General features: G+C 44.4%; 1 protein-coding gene across 6 annotated transcripts in view; it reads right to left on the bottom strand.

The window, feature by feature from the left end:
* GALNT18 (polypeptide N-acetylgalactosaminyltransferase 18) overlaps positions 1–19,909 on the bottom strand; it is a 546,174-nt gene extending 526,265 nt beyond the window's left edge. Inside the window, exon 1 of one of the 6 annotated variants that reach the window (XM_059722681.1) lies at positions 19,125–19,909. In XM_059722681.1, the coding sequence (XP_059578664.1) occupies positions 19,125–19,359 (235 nt within the window). In that variant the 5' untranslated portion in view covers positions 19,360–19,909. Of the gene's footprint in view, positions 1–17,845; positions 18,024–19,124 lie in introns of those variants that run through there. The other 5 variants (XM_059722676.1, XM_059722677.1, XM_059722678.1 and 2 more) reach the window with 5 other exon arrangements.
* Positions 19,910–21,999: the final 2,090 nt, after the last annotated feature.

Below are 21,999 nucleotides of genomic sequence, written 5' to 3' on the forward strand. Positions count from 1 at the left end.
GGCTTGGTGGCGCGAAACTGACTAGCACCATGACTGAAAGGGACCTAGGGGTAATAAAGGACCATAGTTTGAACATAAGCCACCAGTGCAATGCTGCAGCCAGCAAGGCAAACAATACTCTAGCATGCATCAACTGATGCATCTCAAGCAAAACCAAGGAAGTGATTCCTCTGGTTTACTCAGCATTGGTGAGACCACAGCTGGAGTACTGAGTCCAGTTCTGGGCACCGCACTTCAACAAGGATGTGGAAAAGTTGAAAGAGTCCAAAGAACGGCCACCTTATGATCAGATATTTGCAAGGCAAGCCATATGAAGAAAAGCTGAGGGACTTGGGCCTCTTCAGCCTGAAAAAGAGAAGATTGAGAAGAGACTTGGTAGCAGTTTACCACTACATCAAGGGAATACATCAAGGGCTCAGAGAACAACTGTTCACCAAGGCATCCTTGAGGAAAACCAGGAGTATTGGCCACAATCACCTGGAACACTGTTTCAGGCTTAACACTAGGAAAAACTTCTTCACAGTTAGGGTGTCCAGACCCCTGAAATAAACTCCCTCCAGATCTGGTGTAATCACCTACCCTGGAAATCATCAAGGGGAGACTGGACAGTCACCTTGCTGGGGTCATTTGACCCCAACTGTCTTTCCTGCCTAGTGCAGGAGGGCTGGACCCAATGATCTTGTGAGGTCCGTTCCAGCCCCCTTACAATCTATGAATCTAACTACTGCACCTGGAAGCACAGCTTGGATATGAGGTCAGCAGCCAGTGGCAAAAGAACAGGTTAGGGACTATTTAGAAAAGTTGGATGTGTACAAATCCATGAGATCAAATGTGATGCACTGGAGAGTACACAGGGAGTTGGCTGATGTGTTTGTGGAGCTGCTGGCCATTATCTTTGAAAACTCAAGGCAATTGGGAGAAGTCCCAGACAATTGAAAAAGAGCAAATATAGTGCCCATCTTTAAGAAAGGGGGAGGATCCAAGGAAATATAGACTAGTCAGCCTCACCTCAGCCCCTAGAAAAATCATGGAGCAGGTCCTCAAGGAATCAATTTCTAGACACCTGGGAGGAGAAAGTGATTAAGAACAGTCAATATGGATTCAAAGGCAAGTCGTGCCTGACCAACCTGATTGTCTTCTATGACAAGATGACTGGCTCTGTGAATGTGGGAAGAACAGTGGATGGGATATACCTTGACTTTAGCAAGTCTTTTGTTTGATCTCCCACAACATTCTAAGGAAGTTAGTACACAACATTCTAAGCTAAGGAAGTATAAGTTGGATGAATGGGATGTTAGGTGGATAGTTGGCAGCTGATATCAAGTGAAGTGACCCAGAGGTTGGTCCTGGGACCAGTTTTGTTCAATGGCTTCAACAATGACCTGGAAGCAGAGATGAAGCATACTCTCAGCAAGCTTGCAGATGACACCAAGCTGAGTGGAGTAGTAGATATGCTGGAGGGTAGGGCAAGGATTCAGAGAGACCTTGACAAATTGGAAGACTAAACCAAAAGAAATCTTATGAGGTTCAATAAGGACAAGTGCAAAGTCCTGCACTTAGGACACAACAATACCATGCACCAGTACAGGCTGGGAATTGACTGGCTAAGCATCAGCTCCGCAGAAAAGGACCTTGGGATTACAGTGGACAATAAACTGAATGAGCCAAAAAAGTGTGCCCTTTTTATGAAGAAGGCTAATGGCATACTGGGCTGTATTAGTAGGAGCTGTGCCAGCAGATATAGGGGAATAATCACTTCTCTCAATTCGGCACTGATGAGCCACATCTGAGTAAATTCAAGATAGAAGGTTTCTAAAGACCTGGCTAGACAAACCCTCGGCTGGGCTGATATAATTGGGGATGGTCCTGCTTTAACCAGGAGGTTGGACTAGATAACCTCTGAGGTCCCTTACTACCCTAATTTTCTATGATACATTACAACTACATAAACTTCTCTTTTAGGTCTTTTTCAGTTTTTCAGACTACATGATAACTAACAAGAATTTTGCTCTCTAAGAGTTAACAGTTCTAAAACAGTAGTTTATTTAATTATGAATAAAGGACCCTGTGATAGGTCATAAACAGATTAGTATCAAGCCCCTGAACACAGACCATAAAAAGCTTTACATCTGCTTACCTCTTAAACAAATGTGGATAAAGTAACTTACACATGCCCTCTCTTGTCTTGATGTATCACTTTCATCAGAGCCACTTATTGCAGTTCAAAGTAGTCAAGGACCACACTGAACTTTCAGTTAATTACTCAATAATTACAGACAATAGTCTGTCTCTGTTGTCTGAAGATCCAGATCTAAAAAAAATAGTCAACATTTTTTCTCTTGTATTCTCAAGCTACAAGCTTCCCATCTTGTTGTTACTAATTTCAGGCTGTCGTATAGGTACACTTCAAATTCCTCTAAAGCAGTTATTGCTTAGATCAGTGGCTCTCAACTTTTTTAGACTCCAGATGCCCCTCATTAGACTCAAGGCATCCCTTATAAAATGTAAGCTCTTAGATTTCACTTGATTTTTGACTATAGAAAAACAAGAGAGCAATTGCTTCTCATGCAAAAGAACCCAGAAAGATCACAACAAGTTAGAATGACTTTAACACTGAATTCCTTTTGAAATCTCTCCATTTGTCTTGTGAATCATGTTTGCACACCTAACAGTGCTAACATTGCTACAGCATCCTGGTTGAGAACCACTGGCTCAGATGTTTTTAGAAAGCATATCTTTTCAAAGATATGCACATTTATAGACTAACCACAGATATTTTTGTCAGTCTTTAATGTGGTTCAACACAGAATAGTTTGTTTGTGACACACAAGTTTGCACTACATCTATGTAGCTAGGGACAGACATTCATAGATTTCATAGACATTAGGGCTGGAAGGGACCTCGGAAAATCATCGTGTCCAGCCCCCTGCCCAAAGGGCAGGAAGTCAGCTGGGGTCACAGGATCCCAGCAAGATAAGCATCCAGTTTGCTCTTGAAGGTGTTCAATGTAGGCGCTTGAACCACCTCCGGTGGCAGGCTGTTCCAGACCTTGGGGGCTCGGACAGTAAAGAAATTCTTCCTTATGTCCAGCCTGAAATGGTCTTGTAGTAGTTTATGACCATTCGACCTAGTCGTCATCCCTTGGGGCACTCTGGTGAACAAACGTTCCCCCAGATACCGGTGCTCACCCCTGATAAACTTATAGGTGGCCACCAGATCACCCCTGAGCCTGCGCTTTTCCAGGCTAAAGAGCCCCAGGGCTCTCAGCCTGTCATCGTAGGGTCTGCTTCCCTGACCTCTGATCATGTACGTGGCTCTTCTCTGGACTCTCTCAAGCTTCTCCACATCCTTTTTGAATTGTGGAGCCCAAAACTGGACACAGTACTCCAGCTGCGACCTCACTAAGGCCGAGTACAAGGGGAGAACGACATCCTGGGATTTGCTTGAGAAGCATCTATGGATGCAAGCCAGTGTTTTAGTTGTTTTACTAGCCACAGCATCGCACTGCAGGCTCATGTTCATCTTGTGGTCAATGATGACCCCCAAGTCTCTTTCTTCCTTAGTGCTAGCCAACATAGCACTGCTGAGCCTATAAGGATGCTGCGGGTTTTTCTTCCCAAGGTGGAGAACCTTGCATTTATTGGCATTGAACACCATCAGATTCTCGTCCGCCCACTTGCTGAGCCTGTCCAGGTCAGCCTGGATCAGCCGCCTGTCTTCCGGTGTGGATGCTTTGCCCCAAAGTTTGGTGTCATCGGCGAACTTGGCCAGTCCGCTTCTGACTCCAGTGTCCACATCATTAATGAAGATGTTGAACAGTATGGGTCCAAGGACAGAGCCTTGGGGGACCCCACTCGTCACAGGACACCACGATGAGTGACTTCCATCAATTACTACCCTCTGGGTCCGACCCCGGAGCCAATTTTCCAGCCAGTGGATTGTGGAGGACCCAAGGCGACAATTGGCCAGTTTCTCCAAGAGGCGATCATGGGAAACCAGATCGAAGGCTTTTCTGAAGTCAAGATATATGACATCAATCTCTTCTCCCTTGTCCAGGTGATAGGTCACCTGGTCGTAGAAGGAAATGAGATTGGTCAAGCAAGAAAAAGCCTGAGCCTGAATGTATTCAATCTTTCCCGGTTAGTCTAACCTGGCTAGGATAAAACAATTTATAACTGCACAAACATCCCCTCTGGACTGAGGAAATACAGGCACATGCCTGCAGTGCTCCAGGCTAGAAACCGGGAAGGGGGGGGGCGCTAGAGCAGCCCTCCCTTCCCTTCGACATTGCTGAGCTGAGGGGTGGTTTGGCCAGGCCCCAGAAGGATGCTCCAGTTAGGGAGGGCTGCCCCCCACACCACTACTATTGATAACAGAGCATTTAGTTACACAGCAGGGAGTTACACAGGGAGTTGTTAGCATTTATCAGCCCACAAAATGAAACAAAAGCTTCTCTCATTAGTTCAAGCACTTGTTAAACAACTTTTGCCATGGAAGGAATGGAGGGACATTACCAGCTCCCTGCTGATTAGCTCCAAAAAGCCCTAAGCTGACACTGTCTTGTCTGGCTTTGTCCCCTCTCCCCCAGCACGGACCGTAGCCAGCATATGGTCTGCTAGCTAATGCTGAGAGGTGTATGCTATGTAAGGCAGAGGGGAGGGGGAAATCCCTGCTTGAACCGGGAGTGTGGGGGGGGGAGGGGGGGGAAAGCAGAGGGAGGGAAAACAGGAGGAAGCCAGGCACATGCTGCTATACCTACAGTATCTGCCAGAGCTCCAGCCAGGGAGCAGAGGGGCAGGGCCAGCCCTGCTGTCCTGGAGCAGAGAGCAGAGCCCCACCCACAGCTACAAAGCATCTGGGATGCTGGGAGAGTCTGGTTATCTTAAACCAGGAAGGGGTCTGGGACAGGCATTGCATACACTGGTTTGAGCCAAATCAGTTAAGTCTGATAATATATTAAACCAGGTTTATCTCAAACCAGTTTCAGCCATTTTCAAACTGGTTTATGTGCACTGAATGCCTGTTCTGTTATAGGTTTAAAACAGTTTCTGATCACTTAAACTGGTTTATGTATAATGTCTGTCCCTAGCCAATAAGTCCAAATCCCATGTCCTTTCCTTTATCTTTCTATCTTGGAGGTCTATTTTGCAAACACCTTCTGCAGTGATAAGCATACACACATCCCCACATAGCTTTTATACCCACCTGCTCCTGTACAGCCCCAAAGTGGTAAGGAAATAATAGGAAAGACCTTGTGACCATGGGATTCTACATGTTACATACATAAAGTTGTACCACTGGAAGTGTACTGCTATCATCAAAACAATACAACCTCCCTAGTTTGGATACAATCATATACCAGTAGAACTATTTCTGTACAGGAAGGAGAGAAAGCTGCATTGATAGACATACCCTTCTAACAATAAAGTTGCATCTGTATTTGTGATGGGACCAGTATCACTGTACCAGGAAAAAAAATGTTCCTCTAAATGAAATAGTAAAACTGGCATAAACCATACCTAAGACAGTGGAAATTAATGGTTGAGCAGGGCCTCTCTCATTTTACATGTTAGAATACCATTATGCTGGAAGCCTTTCCTGCTTTACCTCTTGCAGCTCCCCAGTGCCTAGCTTGCACCAATTCAGTCTTTGTTAGATTCAGCTAGACTCCCAGGCTAGGGACAGAAGTTACACATAAACCGGTTTAAGAAAGTTACACATAAACCGGTTTAAGAAAGTTACACATAAACCGGTTTAAGAAAGTGGTTTAAACCTGTAAGTTCAGGGCACATAAACCAGTTTCAAACAGGCAGAGACTGGTTTAAGATTAACCTGGTTGAATATAGTATCAGACTTAACTGATTTGGGTCAAACTGGTTTATGAAACTTCTGTCCCAGGCCCCTCCCTTGTTCAAGTTAAATCACAGTACCCCAGCATCCCAGCATACTTTCCAGCTCTGGGCTGGGCTGGGCTGTGCTGTCTGCTCCAGCAGAGAAGAGCTGGGGCAGGGACTGCCCCCACCCCCAGACAAACCCCAGCTGTGGTCTGGGGCCAGGGAGTTGGGTTAAACTTCTCTTCCCACAAGTACAAAGCTGCCCTGCCCTGCTAAAAACTTACTGCTGGCTGCAACTGTGAACTACAAATCCTAGAGGCACCTGGTAGCAGAAAGAGGAACTGATGAGCAACCCTGCAGAGTCCTACTGCTGTGATTTTGGACTACAAATCCCAGAGACCTCAGGGGCAGTGGGAAGACAAACCAAACTCACAGCCAATGCTAGCTACATGCCAGATAGCTGTGCTGTAGCGCCCCCTGGCTTGTGTTTCATGCACAGAGCCAACTTTTGAGGTAATGTGCAAAGCACTATACAACATGGGAGCTGTAAGTGTTTAGGGCTAAGTACAGTCAAAAAGCCTGAGGTTGAATTGATTCAGTCTTTTGCAGGTTAGTTTAAACTGCAGAGATTAAATTGAAACAGAAGTGAACAGACATTTACCTTTGATTCAGGAAATGCAGCCACATGCCTGCAGTGGCTCAAGGCAAAAGTTGGGGTTACTAAAGCACAGCTCTCTGGCACATAACCAGCATGGACTGCGTGTTCACTTCCTCTTTCTACTGCCCTCAAGGTGTCTGGGATTTGCTGTCCAAATTCACAGCAGCAGGACTCTGCAGGTTTGCTCATCACTTCCTCTTCCTGCTTTCAGGTGCCTCTGAGATTACTAGTCCACAGTCACAGTCAGCAGTAAGTTTCACAACCCCCCTCCCCTTGGCCCCAGACACCAGCCAGGGTTTACCTGGGGGGACAGTTCCTGTCCCCTCCCTTCCCCCCCCCCAACAGAGTGGGATGTATCCCCAGCCAGGCTTGCCTCCCCCACCCGCTTGTCAGCCAGCCCTCACTTGGCTCTCCAGTTAGAGAGCCAAGGGTCAGAACCAACCCTGCTCTCTAGAGAAGACAGAGGAGCCCAGCCCTGGCAGCGCTGAAAAACATGCTGGGATGCTGGGGGGACTGTGATTTAAACTTAAACCAGGAAGGGGTCTGGGACAGACATTTCATAAACCACTTGGACCCAAATCATTTAAATCTAATACTACATTCAACCAAGTTTATTTTAAGCCAGTTTCTGACATTTGAAACTGGTTTATGTGCACTGAGCTTCTGTACTGTTACAGGTTTAAACCAGTTTGTGACCACTTAAGCTGGTTTATGTATAATTTCTGTCCCCAGCCTGAAGGACTAGACAGAACTCAAAAAATGAGACCGTAAAAATTGGCTATACCAAGAATGTGACAGCTTGGATACGTACACATTTCTGTTTACTATTTTTTGACTGTATGCTAACTGAATATTTACTATTCACTAAAGAAATTGAACATTTCAGATTAAACACTCTGTTTAGATATTTCTTTTTCTCTTTTCTAAGAGACCACTACATTAAACTATATCAACTAGATTTAAGTCTTGCATGCTTAAAAGTCAGATTTGGAAGTATTTTCTTCCTTTCTTGCTTTTTAATTAACACAAATAAATGTTTACTAAAATCCATTAAATAGAAAGCTACTTTTGAAAGAATGGGCAAGACAAAATGAGAGAATTTTTTCAGAATGGAAATCATAAGCATTTTACTGTCTCTCTGCACTCCTTAGCGGCAATAACAATAGTCTCATAATAACTAAAAAGGTATAAAATATTCATACAGCAGAACATTTTCATGGAGCCTTCAGTTTTTTTTCCATATCCTCCTACTCCCCTGACTTTTTCCCCCATGGTTACTAGCATGGTCACATTTTCAAATCAGAAATACCATATGAATTACAGCATAATAATAGGTTTAGCCATCCATGCCCCACATGAACAACTGAAAATATGCCTGTTATTACTGGTGAAAGAGAGAAATGCTGGTTTCATGCTGTGTGATCTTGTAATACCCAGATGGTAAAATAACAAGAATCCCTGAAAAAAAAAGAAAAGGAAAAAGAAAGAAAAAAAGAAGAACAAAATTATTTCTTATACTGTACTATGTTCCCACCTGTGAGGCCTGTTAATTCTGAGTACAGATAATCCTGAAAAAAATTGGTTGTTATAATCAGAACTTTACAGTCACATTATTTCCCAATGCACAGGGTACAAACACAACTCTGTTGTGCTGGTAGAGTTTAATCAGGCACAGTTTCTTTCATGTAGGGCATGCCAAACATTTGTTTGAAGCCTCCAGCATGTCCTGACTCAGTTCAGGGATGAAAAGTATTCAACGAATGTGAATCCACCACGAACGTGGGGCTAGGTAACTCACTGCTTAGCTTGATGATTCACAAAGTACGTCTCTAGTTAAAATCTGATTACAGTCTCATAGGTACCAAGCTCTATTCTCAGAACAAAAACTCTTCTCTCTCCCACAACATCAAACCTGCAATGACGGTTAGACTGTGGTCTTGAACATACAGAAATATTGGCATAGATTCTCTTCTCATTTATTCCTTTGACAAAATCCCTCTCCTTCAAAGTTATTTTTGTGCCAGTGACTAACAGCGGCAACTTGAATAGGAGGAAAATCCAACCAATGATGCAATCGCATTTAGGAAGCGGCTTGGAATTTGAGGTGGGTCATGACTAGCAATGCGAATCCACTAATTGGACAACTCCATTTTGGTGAAAACAAACAGAATGAAAAGAGGTCTGAGGAAATTCCCCTACTTGGTGCCCTGTTCTGTAAGTGATTACACCTGCTCTCACATGCTAGCAGGCCTCGGTTTTCTTTTCTTACCTTCTTTCAGTCGTGTCTCTGTAAGACCCCGAGTCCTTTGCGGCAGAAATTCTCATTATGAACCAGTAAGCAAGAGGGCCCTGATTTCAACTGCAATATGAATTATACTCATAAATTTTAGCAGAAAAAGGAGAAAAGGTAAGGAATCAGAAGTTTGAGAAGACAACTGTTTAAATGTTTGTCATTTGAGAAGAGGTACTGCAGCATGGCAACATGGACCATGTATCTCTCCCTCTAAATAGATACAACTTTCTCCTTATCTCACTCATTTTAAAAGTTATCCAGAAGCAATGCTAGAGAGATCTTACATGGCTGGGCTCCCAGAAACACATACCTTGGCCTCAGAAAAACCTAAGTTATCATGACAAACAGCATCTCAGTTTTACAGAATGCTAGGTCAACAGAGGAAATCCACTAGAAATATAAACAAAGAATGTCACTATGCAGAGGGTATGCTACCCACTATTGTCAATTCAGCTATCCCAGTAACAATGGTAGTGAACGTGCAGCACTACAGGTTCAGAGCTTAGAAATTCAAAGATGTACCTATCAGATTTGTACAGTCCATGTGGAAGTCCCAGCCCCCATATCTTCACTCTTATTGGTCCCTACCCCCATATGTTCATTTTTATTTGGCCCACAATAGCTACATTAAAGCTAGTGTGGGTATGCCTACTTAGGCTAGAATACAGGTTTCCCTCACTTTATGCTGTACATGTGTTCCTGGAAAACAGTGCATAACTCGAATTTGCATAAAGGAAACCCACTTGACAATGTAACAAAGAGGGATACATTCCGACTGTACTGACCCCCAGACCCATTTCTACTGCTTTTACAAGACAGTTTTGGTGCTCACCAACAGCAGACAGTACACACAAGCACAGGGTGGTGGTGAATGTTACCATAATGGGGATGGCAGCTACAGAAACACGTGTCACAGACAAGTGAGGAGCACAGATCCACACAGGAGACTATATTTTGGTGTGCATCACTCCCACAATGCACTGCACAAAGCAGATGACTGTGGGCATCCACCAAACCGTTCATATAACAGTGAATTCACCTAGCATATAACAAAGTTTTGGTATAAAAAGGTCATCGCATAAGAGCGAATTTGAAACATACAGAACCCACATGAAGCGAGGGAAACCTGTATCACCTTCATTTTGCTGAACAGGCAACAACTTTAAGTAGCAAAGGACAGAACAGAAAAGGGTGAACTTCTCTTTTCTCCAATCAGAATAACACAATTGACCTCAATGCAAACCCACGGCATTTCTTTTTTAATCTATGGAGAAGAGAGAGAACCAAATGAAGATTCCAATGCAAATAGAGGGGGGGAAGCTTGGCTTTAAGACAGACAGTTCAAGAGGCAAGAGAAGGAGACAGAATATATATCATAGAATGCAGAAAGTTACAGGTAACCTCCAGGAAGATATTAAGCCTGTTTTCACTTTATTGCATAGGTCTTTGTATGGGTCAAGACACCAGACTAAAACTTCAGATCTGATCCCCAAAGTCTTTAACACAAATTAAAGAAATTGGTCTGCCATTTGAGGTCAGCAAAAGGGTTCACAAATTATTAATATTTCCATGACTTCTATTCTGAACTACAGGCTAAATCCTGAACACATTGCATTATATATGCAGAACATCTGTAAATCAGCGTTATGACTTCAGTCTTAAACCTCAGAGACAATCCTAACGCAACACATAACCTACATCGGAGTAGCCTCAGAGCTACTCTAAATTACTACAGGTGCTAACAGCAGCCAAGGAATGATTAGATGAAGCAGGTCCCCAGCTAAAGCGTATTTTTTCTCAACTACATTCATTACAATGAAAGTTGGTAAAGAAGCCATTGTGCTAATCCAGTGATAACCAGGGATTCACCCGTGCTGGGAAAATAGTAGCATAACCCATTAAGGTGTCTTTGTGGCTCTCACAGCAGAGTCAGAATTTGGCCCTGATTTTCTATTTATCATCATGCTTTCTCTTGATGGCATTCAAATAGGCAGCACCAGATTATTGCATTATGCAGTGCTTTATGTATCATTCATAACACCATTTCAATGACAAACCCTTCAGTTGAGGGGAGGGAGAGTCAGGGAGGGAAAACAGGACTACGTAAAACAGGAACTCAGTAATATGCCAGATGTTAAAATCCAGATGTTTATCACATGATGCATACCCACCACAAACAAGTTCCATATTCAATAAGTAACTTTTGAGGTAGGTTCCTCTCTTTATTGTGTGATAAATTGCTTAAATGTCTGACATGTCACCATTTATCACACAAAACATCCATTAATTAAAGGATAAATATAACATCTGCCAGTGACCCAGGATTCATTCAGCTAAAGGGAACAACAAGGAGCATGATTCCATAGTCTAGTGCATGATGCACTCTCTGGAAGGAAGAGACTTAACAACCAGTCCCTTATCCTAATGTCACTTCTATACTTTGTCCAACGTTTTTTATGTAAGAAACCAAAACAATCCTGTAAACAGAAACCAGAATCCAGGTTTCATCCTTGCCCCCTGAAAGTGCCCTAACTACTAAGCTGTAGAATCACACTCCCTCTTGTGCTCTTTTTCAGCCTGAGGGATCTTGAATCCTTCTGCAGAATGGCACAACTTCAATAGGAAGAGAGGAAAGTACTTCCTTCTCCTTCCCCTTCACACACACACGCCAATTGCCAGACACACACACTAGCCAATAGGCACATATACACACACACTAACCAAGAGCCAGGTGCACACATTTATGCACGTACACACGCGCATACACACACACACACTAGCCAATAGCCAGGTGCATGCACACACACTAGCCAGTAGCCAGGGGATTAGGACAGTCTCCTGGGAGACAGGAGATCTGGCTATGAATCTCTACAGGCAAAGGAGCAATTGGATCTGGGTGTTCCACATCCTGGGAAAATGCCTTCAATACTAAACTATAAAAGAGAAAGGCACCAGCATCCAAGTGGTGAGCCCAATCCTGTCTGTGCACATCTGGAGTTCTCTGGGCGTGGCTACTAGACCAAAAGCCTGACATGGTACTTAGAGGGAGACACCCCTAGTTTCTGGACCCAGTCAAGGTTAAACATGAACCAGATACTGTCAAGACTGGGGCACTCCTACACAAGTGCAGAAGCAGAACTTTCAGGAACATCCAGGTTACAAAGTACAGAGCTCATAGACTTAAGGCACTTCCAGAGTTAAGCAGCAGTTGAGTGGAGATTTTCAGGATCATACCTCTGTATAAAAGCACATAAGTTCTGGTTATGTCCTTTCTTTTGGATCAAAGTGCTACTTGGGTGTCTAAATCCCATGGATTGCAAAGGGAGGGCGGCACGGGAGTGTTTGTTGGGGGAGGAATAGAGACAGACACTCAAAATATCACAGCAATGAGGGACTGCATACATTCCCAAAACATATCTCGACTAAGTTATTGCTACTTGGTAAAACAACAGCCTATTAATATAGATGATATCTATCACTGATGTGGACTGTTTACTCAAGCTTAACTCAAATCAGTGACCTTACTGCAAGCATGAACCAAAAATGTCCATAGCCCATCTGCCCTGCCCCAGATGAAGCACAATACCAAAAGGCAAATTCTGCAGTCACATCTTAAAATGACACAGGTAGGCCCATAAATAAATGGGTTTACATAGTCATATAGAGATGAAGCAACACCTATTACAGAAGTAGCCCTACGCTAAAGATGTTTTCCTCTGCTCTGCTAACTCTTCCCAAGACAGGGTTGCCTTTCCAAAAAAAGTTTTCCCCCTGCCACTATGACTTATTGGGGCTAGTCCTTTAAATTTGCCAATGACAAACACGTGCTGTCCTAAAACGACCATATTTAACTGTCTGCCATACCTCTAACATTTCCAGCTAAGTGCCTATTAGGTCACCCCATCCCTTTTCTTTTCTTGTCATACTGAAGGAACTGCATATATGTAAACCCTTTTATACATAAATCAGGGATGCTCTTAAGTACTTTAGTTGAGGAAATTATCATTACAGAGAAACTAATCAGCATTACTGAAGCTGTCCAGGATTCAATTCCTGTGGGTGCTACGAAGTAAATATTTTCAGGAAAAGGGGAACAGCAATTACCATAAGACAGTTGGAGTTTTCCAGCATCATTACAAAGCATGCCTTCCAAAGCACTGACTCCAATGTTATTGCTAATTTAAGTAGGCTTTTTTAATTAACTCTAACTTTGGTTCCTTTTTTTAACCTGGTTCACGAACAATAGTAATTTGGTTTGACTAGGAAAATCCCAGGCTTTAATGTCTAGCTTAACTATGACTACAACTCTCCAGACCAACCACTTCGGAGTCCAATCTCAATATGCAACATATGAAACATCCATCATGTGTTTCTGTACACACATCTTTGAACAAACAAAAAAAAAACAAAAACTCTGCCAAAAATAAAATGCAATGCTGATTGCTCCTGAGCACTCAATTCATTCAAGACAACCATTAGACACTCATTCTAAAGGCTATTATTGATTTTTTTGTGATTGAACATGCTTGTAATGAAGATTACTAAGCAACTGAGAATCAGTTAGCAAAACATTTAATAATGCTCTGTGTTTAACCATGTTTTCCTTAAGAATGGCATATTTATGTTTATTACTATAATTCTTTTAGTGCTTATTTTGATGTCTTTCTAACAATATCCCTGGCTGTCCCACCCTTTCAAGAACAATGTGCTTTCTGTCACAATCCAACTATCAGCCTAACACACACCAGCAGTCTCAGAATTTAAACATGTGACCTCATAAGACAAAAGGATGAGACAAACACTGTGAGCCATGCTTCCCACTACAACTGATCTTGTAGAAGGAAAAGCTTACAATACAGTCTTTGTCCATTCCATTTCCCAACTAAATGCTTAGGATTCTATAAGCTTACAGATCACTAAAAGGATGCTTTATGCAAATCACACCTTTATAAACTAAACTAGGTTAAGAAGTCTAAATTATCAAGGTTTTTAGATAATTCAGTAATTTACATGTGAAAAGAAAATGGATGTACTTTTTCCTAATAGCTTTGTCATCTCCACTACAAATTTCTTGCAAATGAACTGACCTATTCCAGCTAAAATAATCAGAGAAGCAGAATCTGCCAAAAGCAAATCTATCAAGTAAAAAAGGAAATGTCTTGTCTACAGTAATAAGATTTGGTTCAAGACACTTACTATACAATATAACTAAACTACAAATTCCCAATTCCAGCTACTGTTTCCTAGTCATTGCTGATGGAGAGAAAGTGAAGGAGGACAGAAATCAGGAAGGGTATAGTGAGTAGATAACAGAAAATTATATACAGTATAGTTTAATAAATATAAAAGTGCATTTCTGGCTCTGGTGAGTAGGCTTATGGTTGTTAACTCTCCTGCAGTTGCTGTCTGCACCTACATGTACTGGGCTTCCAGAGGAGTTAGTAAATACAGGGTTGCTAGGGAGCTGCACTCCTCTAGCTCGAGCTACTTTTAAAGTTTTGGTTGCTCCCTGACTGCCTCCCCCCCCCCCCTTGCACTTTTTCTATCTCAAAGCATGTGGGGGACGTGACAGCTACACTCAAACTAATCTCCACTGACATGAAGTCTGAACATGGCAGCTAGAGTCTAAATGGGGAAGAATCCTGGGACTTATCCTTACTGGAGCAGTTCTTCCTCACACAATTAGTTCATGGACTTCAAACAAAGAAAGGGCTCAAAAGTTATTCATGTATGGCCCCTGGTGTCAGGGCATAAATCGTAGATCTCAAATCAAAATGTATTCTACTCATTATCACCGTGGAATACTTATATTTTATTTTGTGATAAATACATTTGATTGCTTCTGTGCTTGGCAGAAATGAGCTAGGACAGATTTGATAACTCTGCTGATAATTGTTTCAGAGAAGGAAACTGCCACAAGAATAAGTATGGTGAGGTGCCAGGGTCGGATCCTGTGGGCCTGGTTTTATGCAATATTCTAGGGGCTTCCATTCTGCTAAATATATTGCAACATTGCCATATATATTGCATAGATATAGATATATTTGTGCCTTTCCCCAAAGAGGGAAAGCCTAAGCCTCATATCTTTTATACTGAAAGAAAAAAAAAAGGGGGGGGGGGAGGCAGCAGAGGGAGAGGGGGGGAAAGGAGAAATTCATTCCAGAAAAAAGTCAGGAAACTACAGACATCCATTTTGTTTTCTATACATTTCTCTCAAAATTATGCTGCTTCATATATGAGATGCTCTGAAAAGATGAGACACTTGGCAGCAATGTATGATGTACCCCAATGGAAGTACCTGGCACTGAATTCCAAGTATTACTTAGGTGTTTCAGTAACTATCTGCTACTCAAGCAATTTTAAACAAGAACCACATTCCAGAGATTTCACTCTATACTTTCTTTAGGGTTCAATGTACATTCATGCATTAAATGTATTAATTTAGGTCTGTTGTAGGTACATACAGCAACAACAAAATATAGCCACCCCAGAATAGTGTCTGGTGAGCATTGAGTAGCACACGATGACACTGCAAACAACTCAGGACAAAAAGTGAAAAATCACTGGCATTTGAGGTGAAATCTGTTGGACTGCAGATCAGCTCTCTCAGGGAAATGATCCATCTTTTAAGACATTTAAAAACTAGACTGTAGAAAATACTAAATTGCTAGATGATTATTGTTAGTGGTGTTTCTCTTGTCATCACACCTGTTCTGATATTTTTATTGCAACAATATATCAACTCTAACAATTTTCCTACTATACATGCAACTTACGTTAGTTCTTGTTTAGCACCAAGGTAAATATATGGTGTGTTATTAAGATGAATGATGTGTTGTGATCTGTTTGAAGTACTCTTGTATTGATTAATAAAATGAGATTTTTTTTAATCAGCATGTGCCATGTAGACTTGATAGAATGAACTGTCTCCATGTAAACTGAGACATTTTATTTCAATTTCAAACCCTCAAATCGGAACCACTGACATTTCATTTAATACAATATTCATTACAATATTCATTAACCTTAGCCCTTTAAAGTATATTGTCCAGTAATAAAGCTCAGTGCACTAAAAGATGCATCTGCACTACATTCATTTCATAGCCATAAAAAAAGATTGCATTATACATAAAACTATCCATCTGGTCTCATCGTCATTTTCACACACATACACACACAAATCCTCTCAAAAAAACAATATGCTATTTTGTTTGCAAACTCTAAAGAAGTGGAAATTAAACTTCTGACAGCATGTAATATTTTACAGTACACTGTGTGCCTTTTACTCAGGAAGAAATAATGGAAATGACAATGTTACGTTTTTCAAAGTCATTATTTAATTCTCACAGCCTTCTGGTGTAAAGTGAGTACATCCCTCCTGAACAGACAGAGACCATGGAAAAGTAAAGCCAAGGCCACCCAACAAAATCTTTTTCCTTGCCCCAGTCTCACATCCCTACATCTTGGTACCTCTGCAAATGCCATGTTCCATGGTCCTCCTTCTAGATAAGTTACAACATGGCCAAGTCTACACCAGACTGCCTGCGATGGAATGGGCACGGAGACCTTGTGCATCACAATCACAGCACATGCCCAAGTTAGCACAAGTCCAAAATTAGAAAGAAGTATTTATCATGCACAATTTTCTGCATAACCAGCTTACAATTGATCCATGATCTATGTACCCTAAATTAACAAACAGGTAAAAAATGGCGTGTGGTGTTGCTAGAGCAGACGTAATAGAGGGTAGGTACTATTTTATGCCAACTACCAAAACAAGAGTACACAACAACCATTTTGAAGATGAACAGCTACTCTTCAACACCTTCAGAAAGACTGAGGATGTGCAGCTGTGTTGGCTGGTACCAGCCTTGCAATGAAGCAGTCAACTACAGAAAGCACAATTTTTGGACAGTGCAGCGTCTAGCCTACTATTCTCCTTTTTGAACCATTTTCTCTATACTCGCTCTTATTGAAGTAAATTGTTTTCAAAGTAATGGATTTGCTTATTTCACAACCCTTGCTGGCTTTCAAAATACTGTAAGCATCATTTTTATTTGACAACACGCACCCTATATTTCTAGTGTACTTGAAATAGGCTGAAATTTAAATACCCAGATACCATATAATTAAATCATTCAAATCAAGAAACAAATTAAAATGCAATGTCAGAGCAAAACCAATGTGTAAAACATACTGCAGTAATACTATTGGCAATGGGAAGAAAACCAGAAAAACATAAAACCCTGTTGCCCCTGACACCACCTTCATGTCAAGTATTCAAGATACTCATGACTTCAGGAAGACTCTTCTCTAATAAAACCGTGTTCTGAGTGAAAGTTGAGTAGCCAGCTGTAGGTAAGTAAGAGAGCAGGCCAGACCCATTGCCGGGGGGGGGGGGGGGGTGTAGCCTGTCCTACACAGATCTCTCTCGCTCTATAAGTAGACAAGTAGGTAGATACATACACCACACACACGCACACCCTAAAGTTATCATATGCAAAACCTCATCAAGACTCCAATCCAAAAGTCAACTGAGTGTTGAGCAAAACACAATTATAAGAGAAAGGGGGTAACTGCTAATAAGTATCATCACCAAACCGCTGTGGTTTCACATGCACAGGCAAAGCCACCTTAACTCAGTTTAGGGATAATGAGTGGTTTCATGACCAGGTGGTTTCTTTAAGAGTAACAAAAACTTTCTAAATGTGCCATTTATTCCCCGTCCCCCCAGCCACCCCCAAATACAGTTGAGATTTTATCACCAAGCTGTGGGTGCAAGTACTTCTGAGAGACAAGCTGCAAATGTTCCTGAAAGGATTTTTAAGGGCATGCAAAACTGAAAAGGCCCATGAGCGAAGGTAACCTCACGAGTTGGGAGAATGCTCTCGATCTGGGAATAGGAATGATTTGATTTCTTATCAAGCGACCAAGCCAGCCTGCTGATATAAGGCCTGCTGTTTTCCTGAAAAGAGAACTTGACAGAAGCCACCTCTGGAACTCATGGGCATTTCCAGGAGGGCGCGGGGCATGGAGCTGGGAGAAAAATCAGGGACTTACCCAATACAGCTGCTTTGGAAATCCCCTGCCTTAAATGAGGGAAAGCTGCAGCAGTGCCCTGGGCTGCCACTCTGACAAGAATATCGATGCTTGCAAATTGGAGGGGAGGAAGCCGGAGAAACCTGAGGGCCGCCTGCCAGCCGGCAGGGGCAGGACCCGCCATCTCTCACCCCCGGAAGGGAAGCGGGTGGCTTCAACCCCTCGGGGAGGGCCGGCTGCGCGCGGGGGGAAGCCCAGCATGGGCGGAGGGGGCTCTGCAAAAGCACCCGGGCAGCAGGACAGAGCCGGGCACCGAGGGAAGATGCCCGGGGAGCGAGCAGGATCCTCTCGCTTGTTGTGTGCACTGAGTCCCGTTTCCGTCCCCCACCCCGGGGCCGAGGGCACCTGTGGGACACGGAGGGACCCCCCTATGGCCCGGGGGGCTGCGCTGGGTGGCGGAGGGGAGGCCGAAGCCGCGGACACCCCCCCCCCCCCCGCGGGTTATTATTACCGCAGCCTCCTCGGCGCTGGACACCGCCCTCCTGCCCGCTGCATGGCTAGGGGAGCCGCGCCCCGGGGCAGGGGCTCGGGCACTCCGCCGCCGACCCCGGGGTCCGCGCCCGCGCCCCGCTCCCCGACAGCGCCGCCGCGTCCCCCGAGCCGGGGAGGGGCTCGCGCCTCCAGAGCCGCGCGGACAGCTGCAGCCTCCGGCCCCGAGCAGCCGGGAGGCAGCTGCGAGCAGCTCCTGGCGGCACCGGCGTCTCGGAGCCCCGGTGCTGGCGGAGGAGCCTCCCTCTAGCCCCAGCCGGGGCAGGGGGAGCGGACACACACGGGCCAAAGCGCGGGGGTGGGGGCCAGGAGACGCACACTATATATATATATATATATATATATATATATATATACACATACATACATACACACACACGGGCTGAAGCAAGGCAGGAGGGGATGGGTGGGATAGAGGGAGGCAGGAGGGACACACATATACACACACACACGGGGCAAAGCCAGGTAAGAGGGGATGGGTGGGATGCAGAAGGGACGCGCGCGCGGGCCAATGCAAGGCAGGAGGGGATGGGTAGGATGAGGGGGGCAGGAGGGACTCACACACACGAGCCAAAGCCAGGCAGGAGGGGATGGGTGGGATGCAGGAGGGACACACACATACATACACACACGCACGCACACGGGCCAATGCAAGGCAGGAGGGGATGGGTAGGCTGAGGGAGGCAGGGGACACACACACACACACACACACACACACACACGGGCCAAAGCCGGGCCGGGGAGCTGGTACCTTGGATGTGCTGTTTGATGACATTCTCCAAGTGGTCCAGCCTTTCTATAATCCTTAAAGTGTCCCCTTTGTCGTCCTCCAACTTTTTCTCCGCCATCGGCTCCTGCACTTTCACGTAGACGCTGGCAATGTAGTTGGTGACCCAGCCCACGTAGAGCAGGCAGATGATGTTAGTCATGCCGCTCAGGATCACGCAAGTGGACACTAAAGTTTTCGTCTTCCTGGTGCAAACCATCCTGAGATCCCTCCATATAGCTCCGCGCAGGTCCGGGGAGCCAGGAAACCAGCGAGAAGAATTTAAAAAAAGAGTGAAGGCAAAAAAAAAAGAAAAAGAAAAGAAAAAAAGAAACCCTGCCCCCCACCCCCCGCCACCTTCACCAAAACGGAACGCTCCAGTCAGTCCGTTCCCATGCGGGCACGGAGTTAAAAAAGATCTCTCGCCTACCTAGAAGGGGAGGTGGTGGTGGTGGAGGGGAGGGAAAGGGGGTATTTAAGATCCTGGTGGGTTAAAAGAGCTGCAGGAAACTTTGCAGCAGCAAATGCCCAGTCAGTTGCCCGCCCGGCCGCCGGCTCCCACAGTCGCCCGCTGCCCCAGGCATGAAGGACCCGGCGCCCAAGTCGCGCAAACTTTCTTCTCTCCGCCGCCGCCGCCGCCGCTGCCCATTGCCATCAGCCACGGCTCGGGAATCAGATCTTGGAAGCGGCTTGCCGGCGAGTGGGGCTCGCCCGGCCACAGATTGACAAAGCCTCCCTCCAATAAAGAGCCGGCGCTGGCAGAGAGTTTGTTCATATCGCCATATGACCAACGGGGACCTACAAGGGGCGGAGCCACCTGCTCCACTCCCTGCCTCCCCCTGCCTGAGACAGGCGCGCGCACAGGGCCGAGGGGCTCGGCTCCTCTCCCTCCCTCTGCTGCCTGTGCTGTGGAGAACTGCCAGGCTGCTTTGGAGTTTCTTCCTTCCTCCAACAAGAAAAGAGAAAGAGAAAGAGAAAAAAAAAATCCCAAAACAACCCAAGCTGCTTCCCAGCTTCCAACTTTTAAAGCATTGGGCGCGCCTCAGAAAGTTTGTCACTGTCCGGCTCCATGGGGCCAGTGAGGTGTTTCATAGATGTCAGGGGCTGGAAGGGACCTCACAGATCCTCGGGTCCGGCCCCCCTGCACCTGGGCAGAAAAGACTGCTGGGATCAGATGACCCCAGCAAGATGGTTTTCATTCACTTTCTGGAGACACAAGGCATGTCTATACATTCCTTAACACGCAGTAGTTACTGGGCATTAAAGGTGCACGCACGCAAAGCAGTCAGGCACTTTTTGGCGCTGCATCGCATCCCCTTGTATATAAACAGCGAAATGCGCTGAGAAAATGGCAGCGGCACACTTTTGAACTAAAACACAGTGAAGGGATTTTAGTTTCAAGGCACGCCACCGCCACTTAGCACATTTCACCATTTATACAAGTGTACGCGATGGAGCGCCGGGCACAACAGTTCACATGCTCCTCAGACTCAACTAATCAAGTCTGCTCCGACGCGCTGGATTTCCGGAGCACTGGAGCGGACAAACGTATGCATATAAATGCCCTTAGTTTAGTGCTTGCTTAATGAAGCACCAACTAAATGTGCAGTAACTACAGTTACTTCGCAGTAGCACCTGCATATGGTTTTTTTTAGTGATGCTTGCTGCACAGTAGCCTAATAACACTGCACAGTAGAGTGTTAGTATGGTTTCTGACCAGCACACTACGACACATACTACAGTGTTATTAGGCTAGTGCGCAGTAAGCATATCATGTAGATGTGCCCAAAGCAACCCAAGCCACTGAGTGGTTTTACTGTATTCTTAACATGCCCACTCCCCTAGAAATACATTGATTTGTTTGCTGGGGTGAAGCCAAAGAAATTCCCTCTGCTCCTCTAAACTATTGGTTTCCTGGCTCCAGCTACTCAATAATTTCCCAGCCTGAGAATATATTTCCCCCGTCTCTCCTCCGAGTATTTCTGTGCTTTCCATTAACCTCTGACTGGGGCCTGTAGCCTGTAACTGGAGTCCCACAGGCAAACCTTGCAACTGCATGGAGACTTGCCAACTTGAACAGGACTGTGTGAAGGCAGAAGCATGCACCTGCCCCAGACTAGCAGCTACAGCAGAACTGAGTACTTACCTCAGTTCAGAACCTCCAAGAAGGGGAAGCAGCCTGAGACTTTATCCTGCAAGACATATCCTTACTGGAGTAGTTCTTTCTCACACCATTAGTTCATTGACTTCAACAAACTCAGTGCCCAAATAAAAGCTAATCGTGTATGGCCATTGGTGTCAGAGCATACATTTTGATTCTGGGGCTACGATTTATTCTATTTATTATCACCATGGAATACTTACATTTTATTTAGTGATAAATACATTTGATTGCTTTTGTGCTTGGCAGAAATGAGTGAGGAGAGATTTGATAACTCTGCTGAGAACTATTTCAGAGGAGGAAACTGCCTCAAAAATAAGTATGGCAAGGTGCTTGGGTCAGATCCCATGGGCCTGGTTTTATGCAATATTCTAGAGGCTTCCATACTTCTAAATATATTGCAACATTGCCATAAATATATTTGTGCCCTTCCCCAAATTCCTTTGTCACCCAAAAGAGTTTCATAAAAATATATAAAAGGTGGAAGAGGCCAAATTCCCCTCCATGTATTTTTATTGATTCATCAGGGATGAATTTGCCCCATTAGTGTTAAACAGGGACACTTAAGCAACCAGTTTTTGCTGAATCATTTTCTTTGTACATGCAAGTACAAAATTAAAGCTTAGCAAGACTCAGGTTAGAAAGAGAGAGCTAAGTATTAGTTAACATGCTAAGATTCCAATAAAATTCAGATTGTTA

The sequence above is a fragment of the Alligator mississippiensis genome, chromosome 2 (genome assembly GCF_030867095.1).
Source record: "Alligator mississippiensis isolate rAllMis1 chromosome 2, rAllMis1, whole genome shotgun sequence".
Classification (NCBI taxonomy): domain Eukaryota; kingdom Metazoa; phylum Chordata; order Crocodylia; family Alligatoridae; genus Alligator; species Alligator mississippiensis.